At 39.6% G+C, this 25,040-nt stretch overlaps 1 protein-coding gene and 1 long non-coding RNA gene across 4 annotated transcripts in view; one reads left to right on the top strand and one right to left on the bottom strand.

Annotated features, from left to right (window-relative positions):
- The window catches only part of bsna (bassoon presynaptic cytomatrix protein a), a 169,085-nt gene extending 151,163 nt beyond the window's left edge, over window positions 1–17,922 (bottom strand). For all 3 annotated transcript variants that reach the window (XM_082517578.1, XM_082517579.1, XM_082517580.1), the window contains exon 1: window positions 17,543–17,922. In XM_082517578.1, the coding sequence (XP_082373704.1) occupies window positions 17,543–17,724 (182 nt within the window). In that variant the 5' untranslated portion in view covers window positions 17,725–17,922. The remainder of the gene's footprint in view (window positions 1–17,542) is intronic.
- Window positions 17,923–18,742: 820 nt separating this feature from the next.
- Window positions 18,743–24,627, top strand: LOC309697725. Its single transcript, XR_014273887.1, has 3 exons — window positions 18,743–18,950; window positions 19,407–19,520; window positions 24,502–24,627. It is a non-coding gene; the product is annotated as an uncharacterized lncRNA (long non-coding RNA).
- Window positions 24,628–25,040: the final 413 nt, after the last annotated feature.

The raw sequence follows: 25,040 nt of genomic DNA, 5'->3' as shown, positions 1-25,040 counted from the left end.
AAAAGGTGGCGCGCAGGGTGATGTTGGTCCCGCAGGATACTGTGCACCCTCCTCAGACAGCGAGTGGGGAAGATATTACTGATCTCTGGCAGCTATAAAACTTTATTGTGCCAAATAAATATTTATAAAAATTCCCTTTGAACGTTTTACAGCTACATAATTTTTTTTTTTAAGGAAAGTGAGACCAGAAGAAAACCCAAACCCAAGTAAAAATGGATTAATGGGGAGGAAAATTATTTGAATGGTTTCAAGAGCTTGATTGCTAAAAGTGAAAAATTTGAAGTCTAATCATTTCAGTCTGACTTTGCCTGCAAGGTTTTATGGTCAAATTAAAAATTACTTATCGTGGGGTTTTTGCTTCTTTTTAAAAAAAAAAATAAAGCAATCAAGGCTCATTTGAGAATTTAAAAAAAGAAATGCAGTCATGTTGTAATCAGCAAGCAACAATTACAAGCATAATTTAACTTTAACTTAAATTTGGAAGTCGTTGGTGATGTGATGCCAAAAAAAAGTTGTCTGTTTCCATGGCAACCTGGCCCTCGATCACACATAACAGAGTTCTCAGATTAAAACTGTGTCTTTGGCAACGCTTCTTGATGGTGTCATATACACTTTGTGTTTTGTTTTTTTTCTACACGTGATCATCAGTGCACTTCCTTTAAAGACCACTTCTCACTATCAATCGTAATTTGCACCAACCAGCCGTCTCTGTGAACCATGCCACAGCAGCAGCAGGTTATTTCATGCTGTGTGTGTAATAAACGGATTAATTTGTGCTGCTCAGACTCAGAAGGGCCAGTAAATGGGGCAGAGTGATATAAATAGAGAGTACCTCACTCTAGCGATCTGTATTGCCTGACACAGGTTGCTGCAAAAGAGGTAAAATACCTTTTTTAAACCATCATCAACCTCATCAACCTGACGGTACCGTAGCCTTCCTAATTGTGCATCTTCGCCACGATTTGGCCCTTAATCTTTTACTGTTTACCGTCATTCTTTCAGTTTCCGGCATATCTGTTAACTTTGCATTTAAAATTTGCCAGCATTGCCAGTTACTCTTTTCCTCTTCGTTATCTTGAATTGTGCAATTATTTTCATACTCTAACCTTCAAAAGTGTTGTTGTTGCATCTCCACACTGCAAAGCACAGTTATGCTGTTGCTAATTTGATGTTTTTTTCAGGCTTTTGGGCATCAAATATTTACATTTTTACTATTATTATTTTTTATGATTATGTGACTGTTCTTCTGGAGTTAGTTGCCCTGATTTGCTGCCCTCTCACACTTGTAGCAGGCTGGTAGATTTAAAAAACAACCCTCAAAAAAGTTGCTTAATGTTTAAACATAGATAGACAAATTGTTGAAGTAGTACACCTGACTTGATTTCATCACATTATTAGCCAACTGCCTCGCAGGGGCAAGGACAAATTAGCAATAGGCTAATTCTTCTTACCAATACACGCGTTAGCTAAAGGCTTTGGTGTAACATTATGAGTGTGTGCTGCATTTAATCAGCCTGTTTTAGATTTAGGTGAGTGGTTCTGAAATAAGATCTTGGGTTTTAATTGTCTTGCAAGTGGTCTGAAGGGCAGGGAAATCAGTGAGTACTCAGAGGGCTCTGTCACCTTTCAATACAAGCAGCATAAAATCTATAAAGGTGAGACTGGAGTTATGAGGTTGCTGTGTGATGGCGAGGATATGCAGCCTGTCCTTGGCAGAGCCACAGCACAACAGAACTGCTGAGCCACAATATGTCCTGCTGGATTTGCCTCCCTCTCACTCTTCCCTTTATTTTGCTCATTATCTGTCATGCAGGACTGTCAAACAAAATCAGGGACAAGCAGTGAGACTGCTCAGAGAGGCCTTCAGAAACATGGAGGTGTTGTACCAAAAGTGAAGTAGAGCTGAAGGGCTCAAAGGCAGCTGCTCACTTCACAGCCCCAACGTTCGTTGCATTTGTCACTTGTAATTATTCCTTTGCCTCATGCCTTTGCCTTTAGATACTTTTTTTTAAAATGGTTACTGGGGCAACCAGTTTGCACTCCAGTATTTATTCATGTATTTATTTATTTGGAAAAGATATTAACTAAATATATTATTTAAATACAGAACAGACCTGTTAACACCTTTGAAGCTTAAATTCCTTACCAAAAAGATGAAACCTCCTACGGATATAAAGCAACAGAGCACCAGCATTACAGCATTTAAACTTTGTTTTAGTTCTGTTTCGGCTCACGCATCTGTAGATGCTAAAGGCTCCTAAATTACCTGCTTTGCTTCAAAAAAATTCAAATGAGAGCGGTAAGTGTAAACCAGCGAAGAAGAGCAATTATCAGAAAGAAGGAAAATAGAGCTGAGAGGAATCCCTGAGTTACTGTTAAGTTTGCTCTTTTGTTACAAGTCGGGCATCATTAAATTCAACATCACATTTTTTTATTGTATATATAATGAAATATATAATTTAACTGTATATACAGTTATGTATATGATTAAAGCTCAAAATCCAGGAAAATTAGGAAAAAAAATTTTTCTCAGATTTTATAGTAGAAATAATGTGGCTGACCGCTGCTGGTTAAATAACTTGTTATATAGAGTCGCCCAGTTGTTGTTGTTTTTTTCTTTTACATTTTAACTGTTTGTAAAGAAGAAAGCCTCTAAATGTTTTACAACAACTCTTGCAATAGTGACTGCCAGAATCAGAGCTAAAGTGAGTGCTATCTTTGCTACTGGAAGCAAAACACTGTAACACTGTCACTAGGTTTATTGAACCATAACCCTTAGGTGAACTAAATAAACCTACAGAAGGTTAATCACCGGGAGGGCAAGCAACTTATCACTTTTAGAGGCGCACATAACAGATATAATAGACGCTCTGTGGCTCACAGTTAGCACCGTGGAGTTCCCCTTTTATGGCTTCTAATGTTGACTGTCTGTTAAAAACACAGATGTTTTTCACACAGTTTGTGATCTCCTCTACTGATGACTCACTCAGGAGACTTTTATGTCTTCCAAGTGTTGTAAGTATACCCACCACTGTTAGTCACTGAACAGCGTCTCTACAGGAAATGAGCATGACTTTACTTCTATACTGTAGTGCACTGTAAAAGAAAATTGTAATATAAAAGTATTTTACTGTGTATTTTACCGTTTTGTACTGTTCTTCTAGAATATCATTAAATTTACATGAATAGACTGTGATTTTACATTTCAAATGTAAATTAACGTAAAATCAATGTAAATGTAATAAAACATAATTTTCTTGTTTTTTAAATGTATCTGTCTGTACATATGCATATTTATATTGTTAAAATACATTCACAAATGTATCATAATTTCACAAATATTTGTCCGTTATTTGAAAGATTGAACTGTTAAATTCAAATGTAATGCTATGGAAAAATATATAAAATGATTCTTATAAGCTTTTTCTTACATCAAATAATTATTATTAATGTTATTTAGGGCGATCGTGGCTCAAGAGCTGGCAGTTCACCTTGTAATCAGAAGGTTGCCGGTTCAAGCCCCGGCTCGGACACTTTTGGTTGTTGTGTCCTTGGGCAAGACACTTCACCTACCACCTGCTGTTGATGGCCAGAGGGGAATTATGACGTGGAACTATAAAGCGCTTTGAGGGTCTCATAAAGCACTATATGAATGCAATCCATTATCATTTAAACCAACTGTTAACTGTATATTTCTGTACATTTAAGTATTATTATTCATATTGCCGCATTCATTGACCTTGTTTATAGGTAATTTCATTGTTTAATCACATTAAAATATTCCTAATTTAATGTTTAAAAGTACTTGAAAAAGGCAAAATCCCATGTAAAATTAGGGCAACAAACTGTATTGTCATTACTGAAAATAACCGTATTTTCATGGGAAAGTTATTTCCTGTTATTTTATGGTATTATTTTGGTGCCCCAGCTGCCAGAATATCACTGTTTTTTTAGGATTTTTTTTTTTACGGTGTGTCGTTTCAGAAATGTTCTGCTATTAATGGCAAAGAACTTCTCAGGTACTGCTTCTTCTTTTTCATTTAGCAATATGTTTTAAAGTATAGTTTGATACAGATTTTAACACAGCACCTGTGGAACGTTTGAAGACATTTTAGTGGAAGTGGCTGTAAATCTGAGATTTACAAAAAAGCATTACATGAGTTACTTCACACCTTCTGGAAGTTGTAAAATATTTGTTACTGGTGCGAGCTGGTTTCAGGATGAGAAATATGAACTTGTGTTGCTCTTGAACTGAAACCTTTTTATCTCTTCATGAACTACACTCTTTAGATCAGCTTGACTGATACAGTCTGTCTGTCTGACAGAGTGCTGCAATCCATTTTATCAGTTTTCCTGTGCTGTTTCTGCTCTTTCTATACACACTCTGTTTTGGGGTTTTTAGATGCTTTGCTGTGTTTAAAAATCAATACTGCTAAACACATTTTAAATGGTCAAAACCCACAGCTGACCACTGTTTGCTATATTTGTCAGGGACACACTTAAAGTGTTTCCAAAATCAAACAGAGTATAGACGTTTTTGTTTACCCAACACCGGAACTGGATTGGCTGATTACTGGATTCATGTACAAAATCCGACAAGTCAGCATGACAATAGGAACAGAGACTATAGCTTCCTTTGAAGCTGCTGAAAACTGCTCACAAACCTTTGAACACATCATCCAAAGTGACCTAAATTCAAAAATCCCATTTTTTCTTAATTTCATGCTGATAACAATAACATCCCCTTTGAGTGCCGTTCGCATTGCCAACCCCCCCTACTGAGTCCAAATGACTGCAGGAAGCAGAATCGTACTGAAAATTAAACTGAGCCATTCAGATGAAGCTGTCGCTCTGCTCGTCTTCCTCGTAGGATCAACATAAGGTATGTAAAACAACTCATTTTGACAAGGAGAAATTAGTGATTTGGGGTTCAAACTTAATTAACAGCATATATTGGCCATGTTTTACTGACAGAAATTCAGTTTCAGAATTATTAATCTTCATTCATAACTAAGACTATTTTAGGAGTCTTTTTTTATTATATTGTATTGTATTGTATTCATTGTATACATTCCTTTTTCCAGATCTTGCTACTATGTGACAGGCTGTAGCTATGTGGTTGTAACAAATGCTTAAGCAGCTTCAAGCTACAGGCAAAACCCATCAAGCTACAGGCAAATGACATACAGGCAAAGCACAGGCGCCAGCGCAACACAATTTTTGGGCCATTTTCTCCAGCTAGCGCTCCAGCAAGCAGTCAGCTGAGTGGATGCAGTGTCCCAGTTAAAAGGGACTCGTGCTGGTTTTGTAAGGGGGTCAGTAGTCCAGTAGTTTCTAGAAGCTATTCGGATATTCTAGTAATTGCTAGCGGGTATTATTATTATTATTATTATTATAATTATAATTATTATTATTATTAGTATTATTGTTGTTGTTGTTGTTGTTGTTATTGTTATTGTTATTGTTATTATTAATCATCATCATCATTGACACACTAGTCAATACTATGATTTTTATCTTAGTGAACAAAATTATTCAAAAGTTAAAGGACCTTGACTGCGTTTATTTAAAATCAGGCTTCTAGTCTATTCTCAATTGATGCAAACTCAAAAGTAAAGAAAAGCTGAAGAGTAACTGAACTTCAGATGTACAGTTTATTTCTGGCCATTGGAGAGAGTCAGTGCTTTGATCAGTTATTACAGTTATCTGTTAATTGTTGCCAGGCTGGTGTGGATTATTCTGTTTCTGTTTGGTGCAAATATGTAATGTTTTATTAGACAAATGTTACAATAACCCATCTGTTTCCACTTAAACATGAGAGCAGGGTGCTGGATGTCAGTATTAGCTGGCTCATTAATTGTTTCCTGATGTTTCAGTTTCTGGCAGAGACACATTAGCTGTGCAGTTCAGTCGTTGACCCTGCAGATGTTTGCAGTGTACCTGAACACAGTTCACCTCAGAGCCAATCATTTTGCTAACATCAGATCATTAAAGAGAAAGGATATCTTGGCAGGTTAACAAGACCTTCTAACCTGTGCTCAGATCCCATCACACTGACCACCTCTCTGTGAAACCAGTAGCTGTAATATTCCTCCATAAGAGAAAAAAAAAATCAAAACTTAAACTTAATCGTTTTGAAACCCTTAAAAAGAATCATGCTTATATTTAAGACTTTATCACACTGGCAGGCAATACATACTATCACCAAACACTTGTTCAACACTTGTTAACAGAAGCATCTAGTTATCTGCTCAATCAGTCACATGGTGACAACGCATTTAGACATGTGGACATAATCAAGACATGAGCTGAAGCTCAAACTGGGAAACACAATGGGGAAGAAAGACGATTTAAGTGACAGCATGGGAGAATTTAGGATAAACAACATAGAACCAACATCCCTTGTATTAACACTTCAGTCTGGTGATGGTGATGAAATGGTATGGGGGATATTTTTTGGCACACTTTGGGCCCTGTACCACCAGCTATTGTTAGTGACCACGTCCATCCCTTGTCCAGTGAGTGTATGTACTCTGTGTTTCTGTTACATGGCTCAGCAGAGTTTGGTTTCATCGCCTTTGTCAACTCAAGTATTTATAGTAACTCCCTGCCAATATATATTAAATTGGGCATTCTTTTATGTATTCCCTTCAGACGCAAATTAATATACAATGCAAAAGATCTTTGATATTGCTCAAATATCTTGTTCTGTTTCATTCATTGTAGCCTCCTCTAAATGCTGAGAGCTGAGCTGAAATCCATTTCCTCAGATGATTTCCTGTCTGAACTAACCAGAAATGACGGGAGCAGTTCACAAAGTCTGCAACAAAGACATTTTTGAGCATCAGAATTATTCGCACGGTTCCCTTGTTTGAGGAAGGATTTGGTCACTTGTATGTCAAAAGACATTTAGATGTCAGCTGTGAACAAAGGCCAAGTTTTGTCACTGAGTTAACGAGTTAGAAAGATGTGATCACGATCTTGAGCAGTGTATTGGCTTTAATTTAGCCTACGGTTAGGGCCATCTTCATACTGCTAAAATATCCAGATAATGTGTTTTGATGCATGAATTTAATCATCTGTATAATGTTTTATTTTGTTTATTTATATGGACTGAAATAGACGATCAGAGCTGATCATATTGCATGTCCAACTGTAAATATTTTAAATACATTAAGTACAGCTTCCTTTATTGTGTTTTAGGAAATAGTGCTGCAAAGAAATTATTTGTGATAGTTAGAAACACTCTGACTTATACTTTAAAGAACTATAAAGGAATATGAGTGCGGGGTAACTTTAGCAGATTTTTTTAAAATCCATCTATCTGCACTAAAAAGACATTTCAGTAAGAAATTCAGGTAAGTAATTTCTTTTCAGGAAAACTGTGATTTGTCATTTCTGTTTGTTCTTTTAGCATCCATCAAATTAATATCTTAGCCATTGCAAGCCTTTGCTGTGGTAGAGTTGAACACTGTTTTAGATCTAAATACCCCAACCTGACATTGTTGTACAAACTTGGAGTGCTGGCTGAGGTGGTTGAGCCAAAGCTGCACTCTGCTCACTACATGAGGTCAGGGCAAACCGTGCTGGTGTCTCTTACAAATCCCTGCTGAGCCCTAGAAGGGGATGCAGTACTCTAGGACTCACAGCCAAAACCAGGAAATCTCTATAATCTGGACTTTTGATCATCCGTTCACAGAAGCTGAAAGGGTGTGATAAATTCCAACAGACATAGGCTGCAAACAAAAATTGTATTAAATGTTTATGTTAAAGATAGTCTAAGTGCAAATTTGCTATGTCACTAAAATTTCTTCACTAGAGTTGAGTTGTAGTTATACATAAAGTAAACATAAGCATAATACATTACATAGATTAGATTTATCCCAACAAACAAACATTTTTTTACTGTTTAAAATTTTCTAACACTTTAGGTTCCGAAAAACATGTAAAACTTTACCCTAAAGTTCACTTTTTACTGTGTGTGTTCATATAGGTATACAGTACATACTCCTTACAGCCCTTTGGATAGTGAAAGATGTGGTTTATAAATAGATTTTACCTTCTTACATAGAAATATCCTACACCAAATTAAAGCTACCACATATTTTAGAATTTGTCTTTGTGGAATAGAACTGTTGTTGTGTGGTACATGTACAGTATAAAAACTAACAAAAGGCATTTCTAGTTGTGTCTATGTGGTGAATATTCAGTACTCTTAAGTTTGTACATTCAGTGCATTCCTCATTAGGTGTTTCACTTTAACATTTTCACTTTTTAAGTAAACACTAATTTAAAAATGTATATATATTCATTTAATCTGACTCACATGGCATTCCAATCAGCCAATCACCTTATTTCTCTGTTTTTCAGTAGATAGCAAAAATGGTACTCAGGCACCAGAATTAAAACTGACAATCTCTTGCATGAGCCAAAAACATTTTGTAGCTTTGGGTTTGATTAAGCAATGTGAACTCTGTATCTACTAAGCAGCAATCACCAAGTTTCCAAAAACTGTTTTTTTCCAAAATTTTCACTTGATGTTGGCTTTAAAATGGAATCAATACCCATAAATCCACATAATAACATTCCCAACTTTGTTTTCGTAAAACAGCTAATTTTCCAACTTCCTGACAGCTGCATAAAAGTGGAAAATACCCACTTTATAGAGTTATATGTTAAAGATACATATAGTTAAGTAGCAAACATTAATAAGTCTGAATATAAGCATAAGGCATGGATGCTTTAGGTACCACTTGAATGTTATTTTATGCTGTTCATCCATTGGTTGTACCAAAAGAAAGTCTAACTCTGGCTCTGGAGTTTCTCTGTAAGTGCATTTAGTTTTCTCACTCATCCAGGTGGCCACGTCAGGATTTAAAAGAAAAACTAGCATGACCAAAATGCCTTCCACAAACCAACTGGTGATGTCTCCATAGTTGCCTAATTCAATCTTGTGTATACAGTAGAGTTTAAGTACCAGTTTATGGTCAAACCCAAAAATATGACACTTTTTTTCTACAGCAGTTTTCTTAAAATGCAATTAAATTAATCAAAGAATTTAAAAACAACAACAACAAAGTAACAGCTAATACTTGCAGTTCATGTTTCTGTTGTCAGTGGTTTTGTACAAATCTGAATGGCTAAAGGGCATGATGTCAAACTTTTTTCCTAATCAGCAGTGCTGATTTTCTAACACTGGAAAATAACTCAAAATGTTAGAAATATTCCAGTGTTAGAAAATCAGCACTGCTCAGTGTTAGCCATTGTTAATCTTCAAAACTGACTAGGTTACTTTTAAACATATAACACTGTCAAAAGTGTTAATTTAACACTCAACACTGTTGTATTTAACACTCAGAGGTGTGGACCCATATAGACACTCTCCAGTGTTAATTTAACACTAGAGATTTTGCTGTGTAGTAACACAATCACTAATGCCGGGTGATTTTTACCCGATATAATATAGCCAATAAAAAGTAATCAAATATATCAAAATATGACAACACATGACAAATTAGAGTGGTCTTCTTTTACTTTCAACACTGCCATGTCTAACAAAATGAAAAAAAAAAACCCTCCTAAAACAAAATAAGGACTCTGGAAAGCTGGTCTTTGGTCCACCCATTCCTGGGACATTTGAGACTTCCCTGGTGAAGGCACAGGCTCCTCGACACGCAAACAGCTGCAGGAGAGAGAAATCATGTGAATGTATTTGCTCGGGTGTAAATCACCCAGCGATAGTGTTCTAGGGTTAAAAAAATCCAAGAGCTAATCCATTATCCACCAGTGTCTTTCAAAGCCTTCACCCCTCGTCCTGCAGATACGTGTATCATTTCTGTTCAATCTATTTCTGGGTTTCATTCATAAGCTCCAGAGACACCATCTATTTGCTGAAAACTAATACTGTCTTGGGCTCTGATATTGTGCTTATTGCCATCTTATCTCCAGATGCCGCCACCCAAACACATTTAGTATTTGGAGGCTCCTGCAAACATGGTCTCCTGATAACAGGTCGTGTAAATATAGAGAGCGTCTGTCTGTCCCTTATCCACCCTCTCACACATTCACACATATACAGTTTGTAAAAATATCATTTTTCAAGTTCACACAATCATACACCTACACATAAAAACTCAAAAACACAACTCTATTTTTATTCCCACTTGGCCACTGACACATTTGCGTTAACATTTGGAGGTCATTACAGGGGAAATAAGGTGAAGCTAGACGGCAGATTGCAGATTTGGAAAAAAACCACCAAAAAAAAACATGCAACATATCTTCTGATGGCTGCTTCTATTCCATGTCACAAGGCTCAGATCATCTGAAACTCGTGTCTTGAAGATGATAATGAGGTGACTACATTCAAGTGGCCTCCACAGTCACCACATTTCAATCAAATAGCACCTTTGGGATGTGGCAGAATGGGAAATTTGCATCATAAATGTGCGGCAATTCTCTGATGCTATTATGTCAACATGGAGCAAAATCTCTGAGGAATGTTTCCAGCACCTGTTGAATCTATGCCACAAAGAATTAAGGCAGCTCTGAGAATAAAAGTGGTTCTAACTCAATACCAGCCATCCATGCCTAATAAATTGTAAAAGTATTTCTGAGAGTTCAAGTTTAGTTTTAAAAATTCTTCAGAGCAACGAATGATTAAATGTAATCAAAAATATTCATAATGACAAAAAAGTCAAATGCTGCATGTTTGGGTACCATTGAATGGGCCATTATGGGGTCTTTTTTATAAAAAAGATCTTGCCTCACAAGTTTTACTAAACAATAATTCTGAATTGATTTCTATGATGTGCGTTTCAAGGCAAAAGATTTTTTACGTAACCGTTAAAAATTATTTTCATAGCCAGCACCCCATGAAGGTAAAGTGAGAACTACAGGGTGAATAAGAAGCTGTGGAATCTAAGTGTTGGCTGAAAGTCACAGATCAGCAAGAGAAGGACAGAATATTCCATTTTTTCCTAAGCTGCTGGAAAGCAAGCAGGAGGTTCAGACATCCATATTAAATTACACTCATACCTCAATTTAAGTTTTCTTGTGGTGTTAATAGGGATGGGTACCGGTGACATAAACGGTAGTAACCAGACCGAAAAGCAGCGCACATTTCGGTGCTTTATTTCGGTGCTTTTTTTTCCTGAGCTGTGATACACTTCTAGCCAATCATTTTACGTTTCTGAGGATAGTAGGCGGGTCCAGGTACGTACGTTCTTTTAGAGCAGAGCTACAGATTAAAAATGCCCAAGGCGAAGCGGTCAAAAGTCTGGCTGTACTTCACAGTAAAATATGCAAACTCAGCAGCCTGCAACAAGTGCTTTAAGCTGATACTGTGATACTGTCAAAGGAGGTAACACCTCAAATCCGATGAAACACCTGGCGACGCATAGCGTTTTTTTTTAAAAGCCAAGAAATGCGGTGTATTTGATAGCTTTCTGCGAGACCTCACACCGAGCGCATCTACTGCGCGTGGGTTGCCTGTTATCAGACCCGGAGTTAGCAACATCCCCAAAAACCCGAAGAATAGAGTCCTGGCCCCTAGCCCTGCCAGTGTAGCAGAAATGATGACGGATGATGACGGCAGCAGCAGCTGTTCTTCTCTGCGTGAGTAGCTTAATGTTGTTCGTGTGTAATTTACGTTGAGTAGGCTAACCACGTTATTACATTAATGCATGTAAGGTGAACTAGCAAACATCATCATAGCTACATGCGGCTGTCTTCTTGTTTGATGGCAGATACTCCCTTCACCCTGGCCAAAAAGGCTAAAATGACCAAAGAAAAAGAGGGAAACGGCTAAACATGAGAGGTTTTTGGATAAAGTTTTTAAGCACTGCTTCCAGCCAAGAGTGATACCATATATGCCCCATAGCTGCAGAAAAGGCTAACATTGTTATCTTTTTACAAAAACCAGCTGAACATGAGAGGTTTTTGGACCAATTTTGTGTTCTCCATTCTTTAAGCACCGTTTGAGCACCGGTACCGTTTCAAAAGTACCGATTTGGCACCGGTATCGGATAAAACCTAAACGATACCCATCCCTAGGTGTTAACAATAAAAATTAATTTTTTGTCTTTTGTTTCATGTTTAGTCATGTGATATTCTATGTAGATGTCGTAGAGCTGTTTTTGTGGGGTTCCTGATCGTTTGTAATGATGAGTCTTTCCAATATTTCTGTATGATTTCCCTTTATTTATTTCCTAATGTTTTTCCCTATATAAATCAGTATTTTAGTAGCAGGTTAGGAAGACAAAACTCACATTTTAAGATAATAAATCATGAAAGAATTTCCTCATTTATTTGCTAATGCTGTCTCGGTGTTCACATGCATCTGCATATGTTTATAATAGTAGCCAGAGCCAAACTAATCACAGAACAGGAGCAGCTTGTTAAGCGCACTAGTTTCCTATCAGTCTTCCAAAAACATGATAGAATTGCCCATAATGCGCATGTGCAAACAACCAAACAAAACCAAACCAAAAACAAGCTACTAGCCTCTCTGCTTGATAAACATCAGGTTTAGTTCATGGAACACAGACATGCCCATAAAAGAAAGAGGATCTATATGATGGCTTGGAGGTAGGCAGGTCATAGACTACTCATGTATGGTGTGCCTAACTGCTCTGAACAGCTGGTTGTTGTTTTGTGACAAACAAATGTTGCCTTTGGAGAAGCTGCGAAATGACTTCCGAAGGGCAAACTCTGCAACCTCAAACCCCATAACATAATCAAAGGGTGTTTCTCCCATTTCATCATTAATTTTTTTAATTTTCATTTATTGGCAATTAAAAAATACTGATACAGATATATAGGCTAATAGCCAGGCTCTAATCATCATCAAACATCGATTTTACCCTCACCAACAAAAGACTTAAAGTCAGTCTTTAATCAGTCTACTGATCAGAAACAAAATCATATCAGCACTTGTTCCTGTGCTTATGTGTGAATATAATCATGTTACTCTGAGCAGCAAAAAACTTTAATATTAAAGTTAAATATGCTTTACATTCACACTTAACATGCCAATGTTGCTTTTCTGGTGAAAAAAAGACACATACACATGCAAACACATCTTACATTTGTGACTCTCTTAAAAATGACAATTATCCTCAAGTGTGCATGTTCCAGAGAAAGTAAAAATACAACAGTGTTCACAGACTCTTTCTCCCTCCAGTGTACACACAAATGCACACACAACAAGTACACACACAGTCTTGCTCCCACTTTTTCCTCACTTTCACAGGTCTTAATAAGTGTTGAAAGAGAATCAATTTTGATGACTGCCAGTGCTCTTAACAGTTACTGCATATATACACAAAACACTGATGTAGTCATGCACAGCACACACTTAAAATAAATGCATACACATCGCAGCCAAAACATGAGTGTGAGTTGAGTCAGATGCAATATGAACACGTGATCCCACAGCAAGGGAATGGTCTGTTCCATATGTGCTTTAGATCTCACGTTCTCTCTCTTCTTCAGTGTCTTTACTGAGTTCTCGCACTCCTCTTCCTTTTGCCATCTGGACAGCAAAACCCATCCCCCTTTTTGTCTCACTCTGTGCCACTTTTTCATTTCATATCTTTGACACATTCCTTTTTTCACTCTATTCTAATTTACTTTATTTAAAATGCAACACTGCAGAATTATCAGCTATCCGGGGATACAGATTTGCATTTTTTTTTATGTACTATCATTTTAATTTTGTATTTAAGCCTTCCTTATACTGGCTTCGTGACTGATATGTTATATTCTCATGAAAACGGTGTGCACAAATCTGTTTGAGAGTGTCCTCTCTAGACATGTGATGCCATCTCTTATTTCAGCAAGTTATCTTAAGTGACATCCATCTGTCAAAGTCCTCCAATGGCAATAGTGATTATTAATGTGAAAAAGTAAGTAAATTTTGGTGATCGCAGGATGTATCCTATTACTCAGGGATAAACGCAGGGAATTTTAAACCTCCTAACCAGTGGCATCACACATGTCATAAAAGTCAGCAAATAACATTGATTGGGGAGAAAGAAAAAGGCAACATTTTATGACTCTACAATCTGACATGGAGACCATGATAATGGACAAAAACATTGTGCAGCATTGGAGAGTGGAGCACAAGTCTTTCTTTGTCTTTATGAAGTGATTTTTGTTCTTTAACCTCACTGCCATTGAAAAGTGCAACTAATGTACCAGTTATTCATAGTGAGGTCCAGACATCTGAAATCAATAAAGAAATTAGTTTAGCCTCCCACTTATTCTAATGTGAATCTGTCATTTTAAAGCAAGTGAAGTGAAGCCTATTGAAGTAGTAATTTACAGGTTTTACTCCTAATCAAATGGTCGACTGCTTAACATGTTATTATACGTTGTGTTTATATTGCTGATTGGAGGACATTACATTTTGAATTTATCACAGTCTTTTGCTTCCTTTAGCCTCTGTATATCTATCTATAGATAGATAGATAGATAGATAGTGTGTGTGTGTGTGTGTGTGTGTGTGTGTGTGTGTGTGTGTGTGTGTGTGTGTGTGTGTGTGTGTGTGTGTGTGTGTGTGTGTTCTGTCCACTTAGTCTCAGTATCTTTCTCTCCTTATCTGGACCGGGAAAGAAGGGACAGAGTCATTTATAGGCTGGTGGTTTAAAAAGGAAGAAGTAAAAGAGAGGATAGAGGGGAAGGTGTTTAGTCAGAAGAGGAAAAGGGCAGCATGTGTGCACAACAACAAAAATGCACTGAAAGATTAAAAAAAACACTCTTGTTCCTATTTTATGATGGAGTATGATAAGTGAAAGGGTAATGCATTTTGTGAAAAGACCAAGACTTAAAAAAGCTTAATTTCTGTCCCAAAACTAGCAAAAACAAACAACAACAACAACAAAAACCCAACCAAACATCCAAAGACCAGCACAATTACATAGCCACATGTAGTTTATTTTTAGTCTGTCCTACTTACACAGTCCTGCTACCTTAAATAGACTAAAAGATAGCTGAAAATAGCTTTAAAAAGGTACTTTTTTCTCCTGTTTGCTTAACTTTTGCTAAATCTTACAGTGGCCAGACATGGCAGGAAAGAGAATTAAGATATATTCCTTTGCCTTTCTGCTTTACAAAAAAATAAATAAATAAGAGAACTGAGGAGTATACCAGTTTGAAAAGTGAGGGGAAGTGAGAAATAATCTGTAATCATGTGAAATTACAGAGACGGAATGAAAAATATAGACATATGCAACAGAGGGGCAGAAGCAGTAGGAGAAGGAAGGATGATAAGAGAGGACAGCACCCTTTTTTCTATTTAAAAGATGCAAGTATGCAAATGGTGGAGAGCACAACAAATATAAAGAAAGAGGGAGAGGAGGAGAAAAGGGGGGAAAGGGATCAAAGCATGCAAGTGTGCAGAGGAGATGGAGCGAGAGAGAAAGAGATAGAGAGAGAGAGTTATGGGAGCAGGCAGTGAGGCAAAGCAGCGCAGGAGAGGGAGGGAAGTGTGAGAGAGAGTGTGTGTGAGTGAGAGGGCGGGGGTGAGCAAACACGTGATTCAATCTGTTCACATGGCCTTGTATTACGCTGTTATAAATACTTAATGTGAGGCGCAGCATGCAAAAAAGAAAAGGAAAAAAGGCCTTTTATATAGAGTGATTTTGAAAATGTGGGCAGGAGGCCTGAAATCCAAAATCAGCAGAAAATGCATAAAAGAGGCAGAGGATGCACGACATCACAGCAAACTCCCTAAAGTAGTGTAATGCACCAGTAACACATCAGAGCACGTTCAGCTCTGTTGTCATTTGTCGGAAACGAGCTGAAGCTGTCATCTGCTCTCTGAGTCCCTGTGTTATATAAGGATAGTTAGGCCTGCACTTCTCTGCTTTCCTCTCCTATAGAGACATGAATCAAACCCAGGATGTGTCCTAAATAGAACCTGCACACACAGATCCCAGTGTGTGTATGCGTGTGTGTGTGTGTGTGTAGACCAGCTGCAGCCCTATAGTCGGGGACTATATCCACAGAGTGTCAACCTGATTAGGTCTCTGTGCACTCGCTTGTCTGCAGAAGGGTTTTTATGGATGACGTGATACAGTAAGTTGGGATTCCTGGATGGTGGCAAAAACAAAGGAATGTAAAAAATCTGTTTTTGCTCAGCCAATCGCATCGTGTTATGTGAGAACAATGTGTCACAGAATCAGATATTACTGGTCCATCATTTTTCATCTGGTAGTAAGTAAAGCACAGACAGATTAGGTAACATATGGGGTGTGTTTGAGCACTGCTATCGCATGCTATAGATGTTTTATGGCGTCATTATTATGTAGAAGATCTACAGTATGCTGAACTAGGACACAAGATTATGTGTTTTCATCCAAGAGGCTAGATTTAACTTTGCTTAGGCTCTCTGTCGAATGTAATCTAAATATATCCGCTGCACTCAGATATATATTTCATTCAGGCATGCACTGTGATGCAGTGATTAATGCTATCACCTAACAGCAAGAAGGTTCTGGCTTTTGAACCCGCTGGTCATCTGGGACCTTTTGCTTCCTCCCACTGTCCACAGACATGGCATTTCAAAAACTTGTCACACACACAATATCCTTACATTAACCAGCTGAAGCCCTGAGTAGAAAATCTAGTGAAGTCAATACTGCACATCTGCCCAGGACATGATCTGGACGTGCTTATGATTTGATTTGGTTGGGTAAGATAAGAAGCACCGACTCTGTGAGAAACGGTGGGGCTGCTCATAGTACCAGTAGGCTATACTACGCATCATCAAACACACGCCTACATAGAAAGGCAAGCCCCTTAACGTACACGCACACATGCACGAGCCCCGCACACACTCACACACATTCGGCATACTCCCTTCGCCCATGCGGAAACAAGCGAGGCAATGAAGACGCTTCGAGCACCCAGCTGCATCCCGTCTCCAACGTAAAACACCAAGACGTGACACTGGCACGCCTCGTAAATGAAACCACGCAGCCTCTGAATTACACAATAATTAGGAGGGAAGAGCGAATAAACATGCCTCGTGCAATACACTACGCCAAAGCACAACCCGAGCCAAGAACGAGGAAATACTATTAGGGCAGCACATGACACCGCGGAATAAAATTATCTCATTCTTGGTGACAAGCGGTCACACAGACCAGAGGGGCACGGCCGTCGTAAGGTGGTATAACACGCAATGTCAAACCTATTTGTGGAAATCAGTCTACCTTACAAAAAGAGCCATTCAGTGCAGCTCGTAGTGTTCAGCACCGCGGACAGCTCAGTGATTCTTTTATTTATTTTATTATTTTATTTCACCCCTTACACTCTGAGCATTTCCTCTTTAAAATCCCAAATCCACAAGAGTGGTGAAACACTTTTTAACACCCACGTAATCCCATCCCTGTAAAAAAAACAGAAAAACAATCGCAATCAAGACGGCATCTGCTCTGCTGCTGTCCATCAGCTGTTTCCGTGTTACGGCGCAAATTCGGAGATGCGCTGCTACCCTGAGCACTTCACCCAGTGCTGCTGCTCCTGCTGCTCCTACCTTGTCATTCCCATCCCGGGGCCTCCCATTCCCATTCCTCCACCGGCAGCTGCTCCGTTGACCGGCTTCATGTGCTGTCCTGGTCCCTGCGAGGGTCCTCCAGGCATCATCGACCCCATCATCCCAGCGGATCCCGGCTCCCCGGGCTGCCCGCCGCCCTCCATGCTCGCTTCGTTCCCCATCTCGGTCTCGACTCAGGAGACGGGAGGGGTGTGGAGAAAGGTATTAGGTCAAATCGGCGGTGTCGCTTTTTTGTATCGCTACGTTTTGTGTTTTACTTATGCAGTCAAAACAAAAAGAACTAAGAAGGAGGGAGAAGAAGTGAGAGAAAACTGAGCGGAGCGAACTCAGCGCTGTTCCTCCGTCACCGCCATCATCGTCCTCATCCTCGTCAGTTTCAGCACCAGCAGGCTGCCTCCTCCTGACGTGATGACGGGAGCGTGCCGCACGGCCACGGCGGCTGTGAGAGAGAGAAAATGAAAGCGCGAGCGGCGAGAGAAAGCGAGATTAGATTTGATTTGATTAGATCAAAGTTAAATGAGTCCCGTGGGGAGGAAACAGGGACGCACGGGCGAGATTAGGAAACAAGGAGCACCGGGGAGAGGAATTAAAAGGGGAGTACCTTTTCACCTCCTGTTGGTGAGCATAAGAAAAACAAGCACAGATATGAAGAGATTTCAATTACATTTTCCAAGCTCATCTAGGTCTAAATAAACACCGCTTGAATGAGCTTTATTAATTGTAATGCAGAATTTTTCACATTAATTAAAGAAAAAGATGGTAACATCGTGTAGTTTAAAGTTAATCTCCCCTAACCTGTGGACTTAATCAGCCTGTAGACAGAAAAATACCCTAATCCATCACATTTATTAACAAATGTGAATATTTACACTGCAGTGTCGTGCAAGCATGCAAATAACAGCGACTTAAATGTGGAAATGAGGATCACTCTGCCATGTATAGATACGCTATGCAAGAGGAGCCTGGTTACCTCTGTGTGTGACCAAAAACTACGTAAAATGCCTGGTTTATTACGTAGAATTTATTATGTCACGTGAGGTGCGAAGACACAAACGCGAGGTCGCACTTTCTCGCTGTGGACGCTGATGCTGATGCTGAGGGGAGGGGCAGTGGAGAGTGCAGTAAGACATGGGAGCGCGCGCTCACGTGACACTTTTTCCCACTCTGAGAAGGGCACGAGGAGGTACGCGAACGCGCAGAGGCACCAGGAGCCACTGCACTGGAGTATCACGTGTCCGAAAAGGAAAAAAAATACTCCAGAGTGTTGCACACCTGCCGGGCACGCGCTGTTTATTGACACCCAAACAATTCTGGGCATGAGGTTAATGCGCTGGAAAATTTGCCCGTTATGACGTTGGCTTGTTGGACTTTGGCTACATTAGAACAGGCTAGTAGAAGCTCTTGTTAGCTGTAACTGGTAACAGTAGCCTAAACCAGAGATTTACAGTACTGCGCAAATGTCTTGAGCCACAGCCTCACCTCTTTTTATTTGCTAGGAAAATGTGCAAACGTACATTAAAATACAGTATATGAGGCAACAACAGAGTTTGTTCAGTTGTAATGACTTTAAAAAGGACAGGCTTTAAATGTTTAGCTTTCATGTCCTCTTCTATTCCTCAACACAGCTTGAACTCTCTTAGGCAGCTTTCTTGTAATTTCTTTAAGTATCTTCAGGAATAGTTCTCCAGGCTTCTTGAAGGACATTGAAAGCTCTCATTTGGATGTTGGCTGCCTTTTGTTCTGTTCTCTATCAGTATAATCACACACTGCTTCAATAATGTGCAGGTCCAGGCTCTGGGGAGGCTGATCCATGACTGACAGTGTGCTCTTGTGTGTTTTTCAGGTATTCTTTTACTGCATTGGCAGTATGTTTGGGATCATTGTTGAGCTGAAAAATGAAACTGCAGCCAATCAGACACTTTCCAGAAGGCATTTCATGGTGGATCAAACTCTGATGGTACTTTTCTGTGTTTTTAATACAAGCAATTTTGAGACGATCTCCAACACCACTGACTAAAATGCATCATTAAACCATGACAGCCATGACACATGGCTTTAGATGCTCCCTGTTCACTGACACTCTCTCCTTAAGTCCTTGCTACGTACTTATTTGGATTCATCACTCCATCAACCCTGTCGCTGCTGATTTTCAGTCTTGAGTAATTTAGCTACCTTGGCATGCCTCTTTTCCCTGTTTCCCTTCACTAACATATATACATACATAAAACTACTATTTTATACATTTTAAAATTAATATTTCATAAAATATAGAATAGAATAGAATAGAATAGAATTCAACTTTATTGTCATTGCACATGCACAGGTACAGGGCAACGAAATGCAGTTTGCATCCATCCAGAAGTGCTTTAGTGATATAGATATATTACAATATATATTAGCAATAATATAGATATGTGAGTATATTACAGAAATGGGTCTATTATGGTATGTTATAATGTACACGGTATGAAGTATGTTGTGAATATTCTATAACTATAAGTATGTACAGGCTGTAGTGAGTACAAGCTATGTACAGGATATGAACAGGATATAAATATGAAAAACTATACAGAATATGAAATAAATAACTTTACAGAATCTGGGATATACAGCTATACAGAAATGGGAACTATGCAAGTTGTAAACAGTTGTAGGATTAAAAATTATCGAATGTACAGAATGATTATTTACACAGAGCTATACAGTAGTGCAGTTAAGATAAGTGAGGGTGTAGATAGTTTCTACAGAGGCTATATAAAGTGCTAGTGGTTGTGAGTGGTGGTTCAGTCCATGTTATTATTGTGTTTGAGGGTACAGTTGTCCATTGTGGGTGTGTGTATGTTCAGTCCATGAGTTTAACGTGGGTCAGATGTCAGGAGGCAGAGTTCAGGAGTCTGACAGCTGTGGGGAAGAAGCTGTTCCGGTACCTGGTGGTCTTAGTCCGGAGGCTCCTGTGGCGCCTCCCAGAGGGCAGGAGGGTGAAGAGTCCATGTGATGGGTGACTGGGGTCTTTGATGATTTTCCCAGCCCTTTTCAGACACCGCTTCCTGTAGATGTCTTTTATGGCAGGAAGTGGTGCTCCGGCGATGCGCTGGGCAGTTTTCACGACCCTCTGCAACGCCTTCCGGTCCGAGGCAGAGCAGTTCCCGTACCAGACTGTTATACAGTTGGTCAGGATGCTCTCGATGGTGCAGCGATAGAAGTTCACCAGGATGTCTGAGGACAGGTGGTTCTTCCTCAGAGTCCTCAAGAAGAAGAGGCGCTGGTGAGCCTTCTTGACCAGCTTGGAGCAGTTGGTCGTCCAGGTGAGATCCTCGGAGATGTGGACTCCCAGGAACTTGAAGCTGCTCACACGCTCCACAGCCGTCCCCTTAATGTGGATGGGTGGATGTGGGTCAGCATTCCTCCTGTAGTCCACGATGAGCTCCTTGGTCTTCTCGGTGTTAAGCAGCAGGTTGTTTGTGTCGCACCACTCAGCCAGACGATCCACCTCCTCCCTGTAGGCGGCCTCATCGTTGTCACTGATGAGGCCAATCACCGTGGTGTCATCTGCAAACTTAATGATGGTGTTGGAACCATCAGCAGGTCTGCAGTCGTGGGTGAAGAGGGAGTAGAGGAAAGGGCTCATCACACAGCCTTGTGGTACACCGGTGTTCATTGTGATGGTAGATGAGCAGCGGTTATCCAGCCGGACATGTTGGGGGCGGTTGGTCAGGAAGTCCAGTAACCATTTGCAGATGAGGGAACTGATACCCAGGTCTGTCAGTTTCCTGATGAGTTGTGAGGGGTGGATTGTATTGAATGCTGAACTGAAGTCTATAAACAGCATTCTGGCGTAGGTGTTGTTGTTGTCCAGGTGTGAGAGGACAGAGTGCATTGCGATGGAGACTGCATCCTCTGTGCTCCTGTTCCGGCGGTATGCGAATTGGTGGGGGTCCAGGGTGGGGGGGAGACAGGATTTGAAGTGTGCTAGGACCAGTCGCTCTAAGCACTTAGTGATGATGGGGGTGAGTGCTACTGGGCGGTAATCATTGAGGCAAGATGGGTTGGAGTTTTTGGGTATCGGGACGATGGAGGTGGATTTGAAGCAGGCCGGTACCACAGCGTGGGCCAAGGACAGATTGAATATGTCTGTGAGCACTCCTGCAAGCTCCCCAGAACACGCTCTGAGAACACGCCCGGGGATGCCATCAGGGCCTGCAGCCTTGTGGACATTGATCCTGCTCAGCACCGCTCCTACATCGGTGGGGGAGAGAGTCATAGGTTGGTGGTCTGGCGTCATGTCTGCTTTGGTTGTGGTTGTGGGGTTCCCTCGCTCAAAACGAGCATAAAAGTTGTTGAGCTCGTTGAGGAAGGAGACATCAGAGGATGCGGGGGAGGGTTTGGTGGTCCTGTAGTCTGTGATGGTCTGGAGTCCTTGCCACATGCGTCGGGGGTTGGAGTTGGAGAAGTGTTCTTCTACCTTCTTTTTGTAATGGTGTTTGGCTTTTTTGATGCCCTTCTTTAGATTAGCCCTGGCTGTACTGTAGGCGTGTGCATCTCCTGACCTAAAGGCAGTGTTGCGGGCCTTCAGGAGGAGACGAACATCCCGGTTCATCCAAGGCTTCTGGTTGGGGTACATGGTGATCCGTTTCTGGGTGGTGACACTGTCTGTGGTTTTGGAGATGTAATCCAGTACAGATGAGGCGTACTGGTCCAGGTCTGAGTGGGTGAATCAATTTTATCAAGCATTAAATATCAAACATAAAATTGATCTGTTATGTGTAGACACAAAACTGGTTCATCACTTCAGGTAGGTGCTGAATAATTCATAGGTCAGTGTTTAGTGAATTAACAAACAAAAACCAAAAACCTCTGAAAATGATCAAGTACATTGACTGGACTAAAAATTAGTTAAAAAGCAACCCATGTTCAAAAAAAACTGTGGCTTCTTAGGATAAAAATAAATAGAAATTAGGGGTGACTCAAGACTTTTGCACAATGTTGCACATGATTTATTGCCGCTTGTGGTGTTTAATCCAGGTGAATATTAGCCCCTCTTTTTTTAAAAATAATCAAACCCTTTGAAGAAGAAATAATCCTGAGTTTATCTATGATTGTTGCCTCCTCTGGATGTATTTTTATGTTGGCAAGCTCATCAGAATGTACCAAGCTGTTGCTCTAATGATCACGCCATCACTTTGATAGATTTCTTCAGTTTTTTCTGCATTTTGGGTCAAAGGTTTTCTAAATGGAAATTAACTGCAGACCTCTACACACTCTACTGTCGAGGGAATAGCAAACACACAGCCCACAATACTCTACAAAACAGCTTTTGGGTTATTTGTCCATGCACATTTGAGTCCCTGAAAAAAATAAATGGCCGTAATTCCTTAATGTTCAAAGCAATATCGTTGTTCAGCCTCTCTAATTAAAGCTGAGTGTCTGGACTTGATTGTTTCTTTACAGGTGATTTTTCTTATCCATCTCAAATTCTCCAAATTCAAATGTCACTAAGTGATGTCACTCACTTAGTGTCCAAAAAACAAGGACATAGCATAACAAACAAAAACATATTTAAGAGACTGAGGGGGAAAAAAAGAGGTACTAAATCCATAAAACAATAACAACAAAGCCTTTAAGATAAGAGCGTCTCACACCCAAAGCTACTGGGAAAAGGACCACTTTCTGTTCTAGTGCCAAGTATCTCCCTCTGAGGCCAGACTTTATAGAGATGAATAAACCCTGCCAGCAAACTTCAGCGCTACACACTGCACAGTATATCTTCCAGCACAAAGGAAAGAGAGAAAGTAGTGCTGGTGCTGAAAAGATAAAGAAAAAACAATTATCCTCTGAGCTTATTTTAGCATTCACATTCCACCATTAATGCTATTGCCTATTGATATTTTTCTCTGCTTCACACTTTCTTGTTTTGTCAAACCGATTCACATGGCAAAGAAAGCTTTGTTGCATTTCAGTCATGTGGTGTTATTTTAATAGAAAGATTTATAATGGTTCACAGAGCTCCATCGGGAGAAGTAAGACATCTTTGTGTCAAGGCATTAAAAAACAGGAAAGTGCAAGCTGATAGGTAAAGGCTCTTAAGCTCAGGCAATCCCAGAAGACCCTTTTCTCAAAACTTTACTCTTGAATGAACAATCAGTAACACATTAGTCATTGTTATTTCACTCAAAGCAGTCTTCCGCTTGAATACAGAGACAGTGACATGTGAACTTTAACCTTCCTAGCCTTGAATGTCATGGTCTGCAAGTACAACCTGAATAAACTATTTGCATTTTCATTTGCTCTCACAAAACAAAAAAACAGTTGCCCATCCCGGACTAACTGGCAGAAACCTTTAAACTTACTGTGATCTAAGAGTTTCTTTTTACTTGAATATTAGACCAAAGATTAAAGCATGTCACTGAAATCAGCAGAACAACAAAGAAACAACAAGGACATCCAAGACTTGCTGTGCAAAGCATTAATGGTCCTGTAGCAAAGAACAAAAATCTTCTGCATGGCTGCAGGCACCCAACACATGAACTAACCTTTAATATTACTTTTTATTTCATGGATTTGTTGCAGTTACAGGATTCTTCCTGTAAAGTTTGATACTCGAGTGCAATGATTTAAAAGAAAGTAGAACGAGATCTGTGATTGACTGTAAACTTGATCTGTCTTTGACTTGTTGACTAGTCTCAGTTTAAATTTAGGTTTTTTCTGTCATGCAGTTTTACTGTGTTTGTGGATGAGGAGTTAATCTAACACAGAGTCAGCATTTTATTAAGTTTGAATATTTGTACCTCATTAAGCTACTGCTTTTTTAGGATACTTTGGTGCTAACATTACCCTATGTGGACTGGTATGTGCTACCCTTAAAATTGCTAATGCTCACTTCAGTGCGGTAGAAGAATTTGTTTAAAGTGCGTGAACAAAAACACCCTGTGCTACTACAGCAGGAAGCGTCTTTGGCTCAAAATGGCAAAACAAGTTTGACCCACTGGCTGAAACACCAAGCTTTAAATCAGCTCCTGAGAAAACCAGGAGACGTGTCACACATCGCTGGACCTGTTTTTATTTAATCTATGGGAACAAGCAAGGTGAGTGCAGAAAAACATCCATACTCTCGATTTTATAGATTTTGAACAAATGAGAAATGATAATGAAAAGAGATCAAATCTATATTGTGTTTAAGTTAGTATTGCTTTTAATTATGAGTCAAGACTATTGAACCATTAGGAACTGATTTATATACTTTGTTCATGGCTTTGAGCAGATAGGAAGTCAAAAACCCCACGGTTATTTGACTTTCCTTAAGTTATTTGAATATTTTCAGTAGACGGACTACAGCAGCAGGAGACCACACTGGGTGACATTCCTGTCAGCTAAGGACGGGAAACTGAGGCTACAATTCACTGTAGGTTCCAGAAAATAGGACAATAGAAGATTGGAAAGTGTTAATTTGTGCTGCAACATGCAGATGGTTGGGTGAGAA

The sequence above is a fragment of the Aulonocara stuartgranti genome, assembly GCF_965226115.1.
Source record: "Aulonocara stuartgranti genome assembly, chromosome: 20".
Taxonomy (NCBI): Eukaryota; Metazoa; Chordata; class Actinopteri; order Cichliformes; family Cichlidae; genus Aulonocara; species Aulonocara stuartgranti.
The sequence above is the reverse complement of the archived record's forward strand: the minus strand, read 5'-3'. Positions and strand labels throughout refer to the sequence as shown.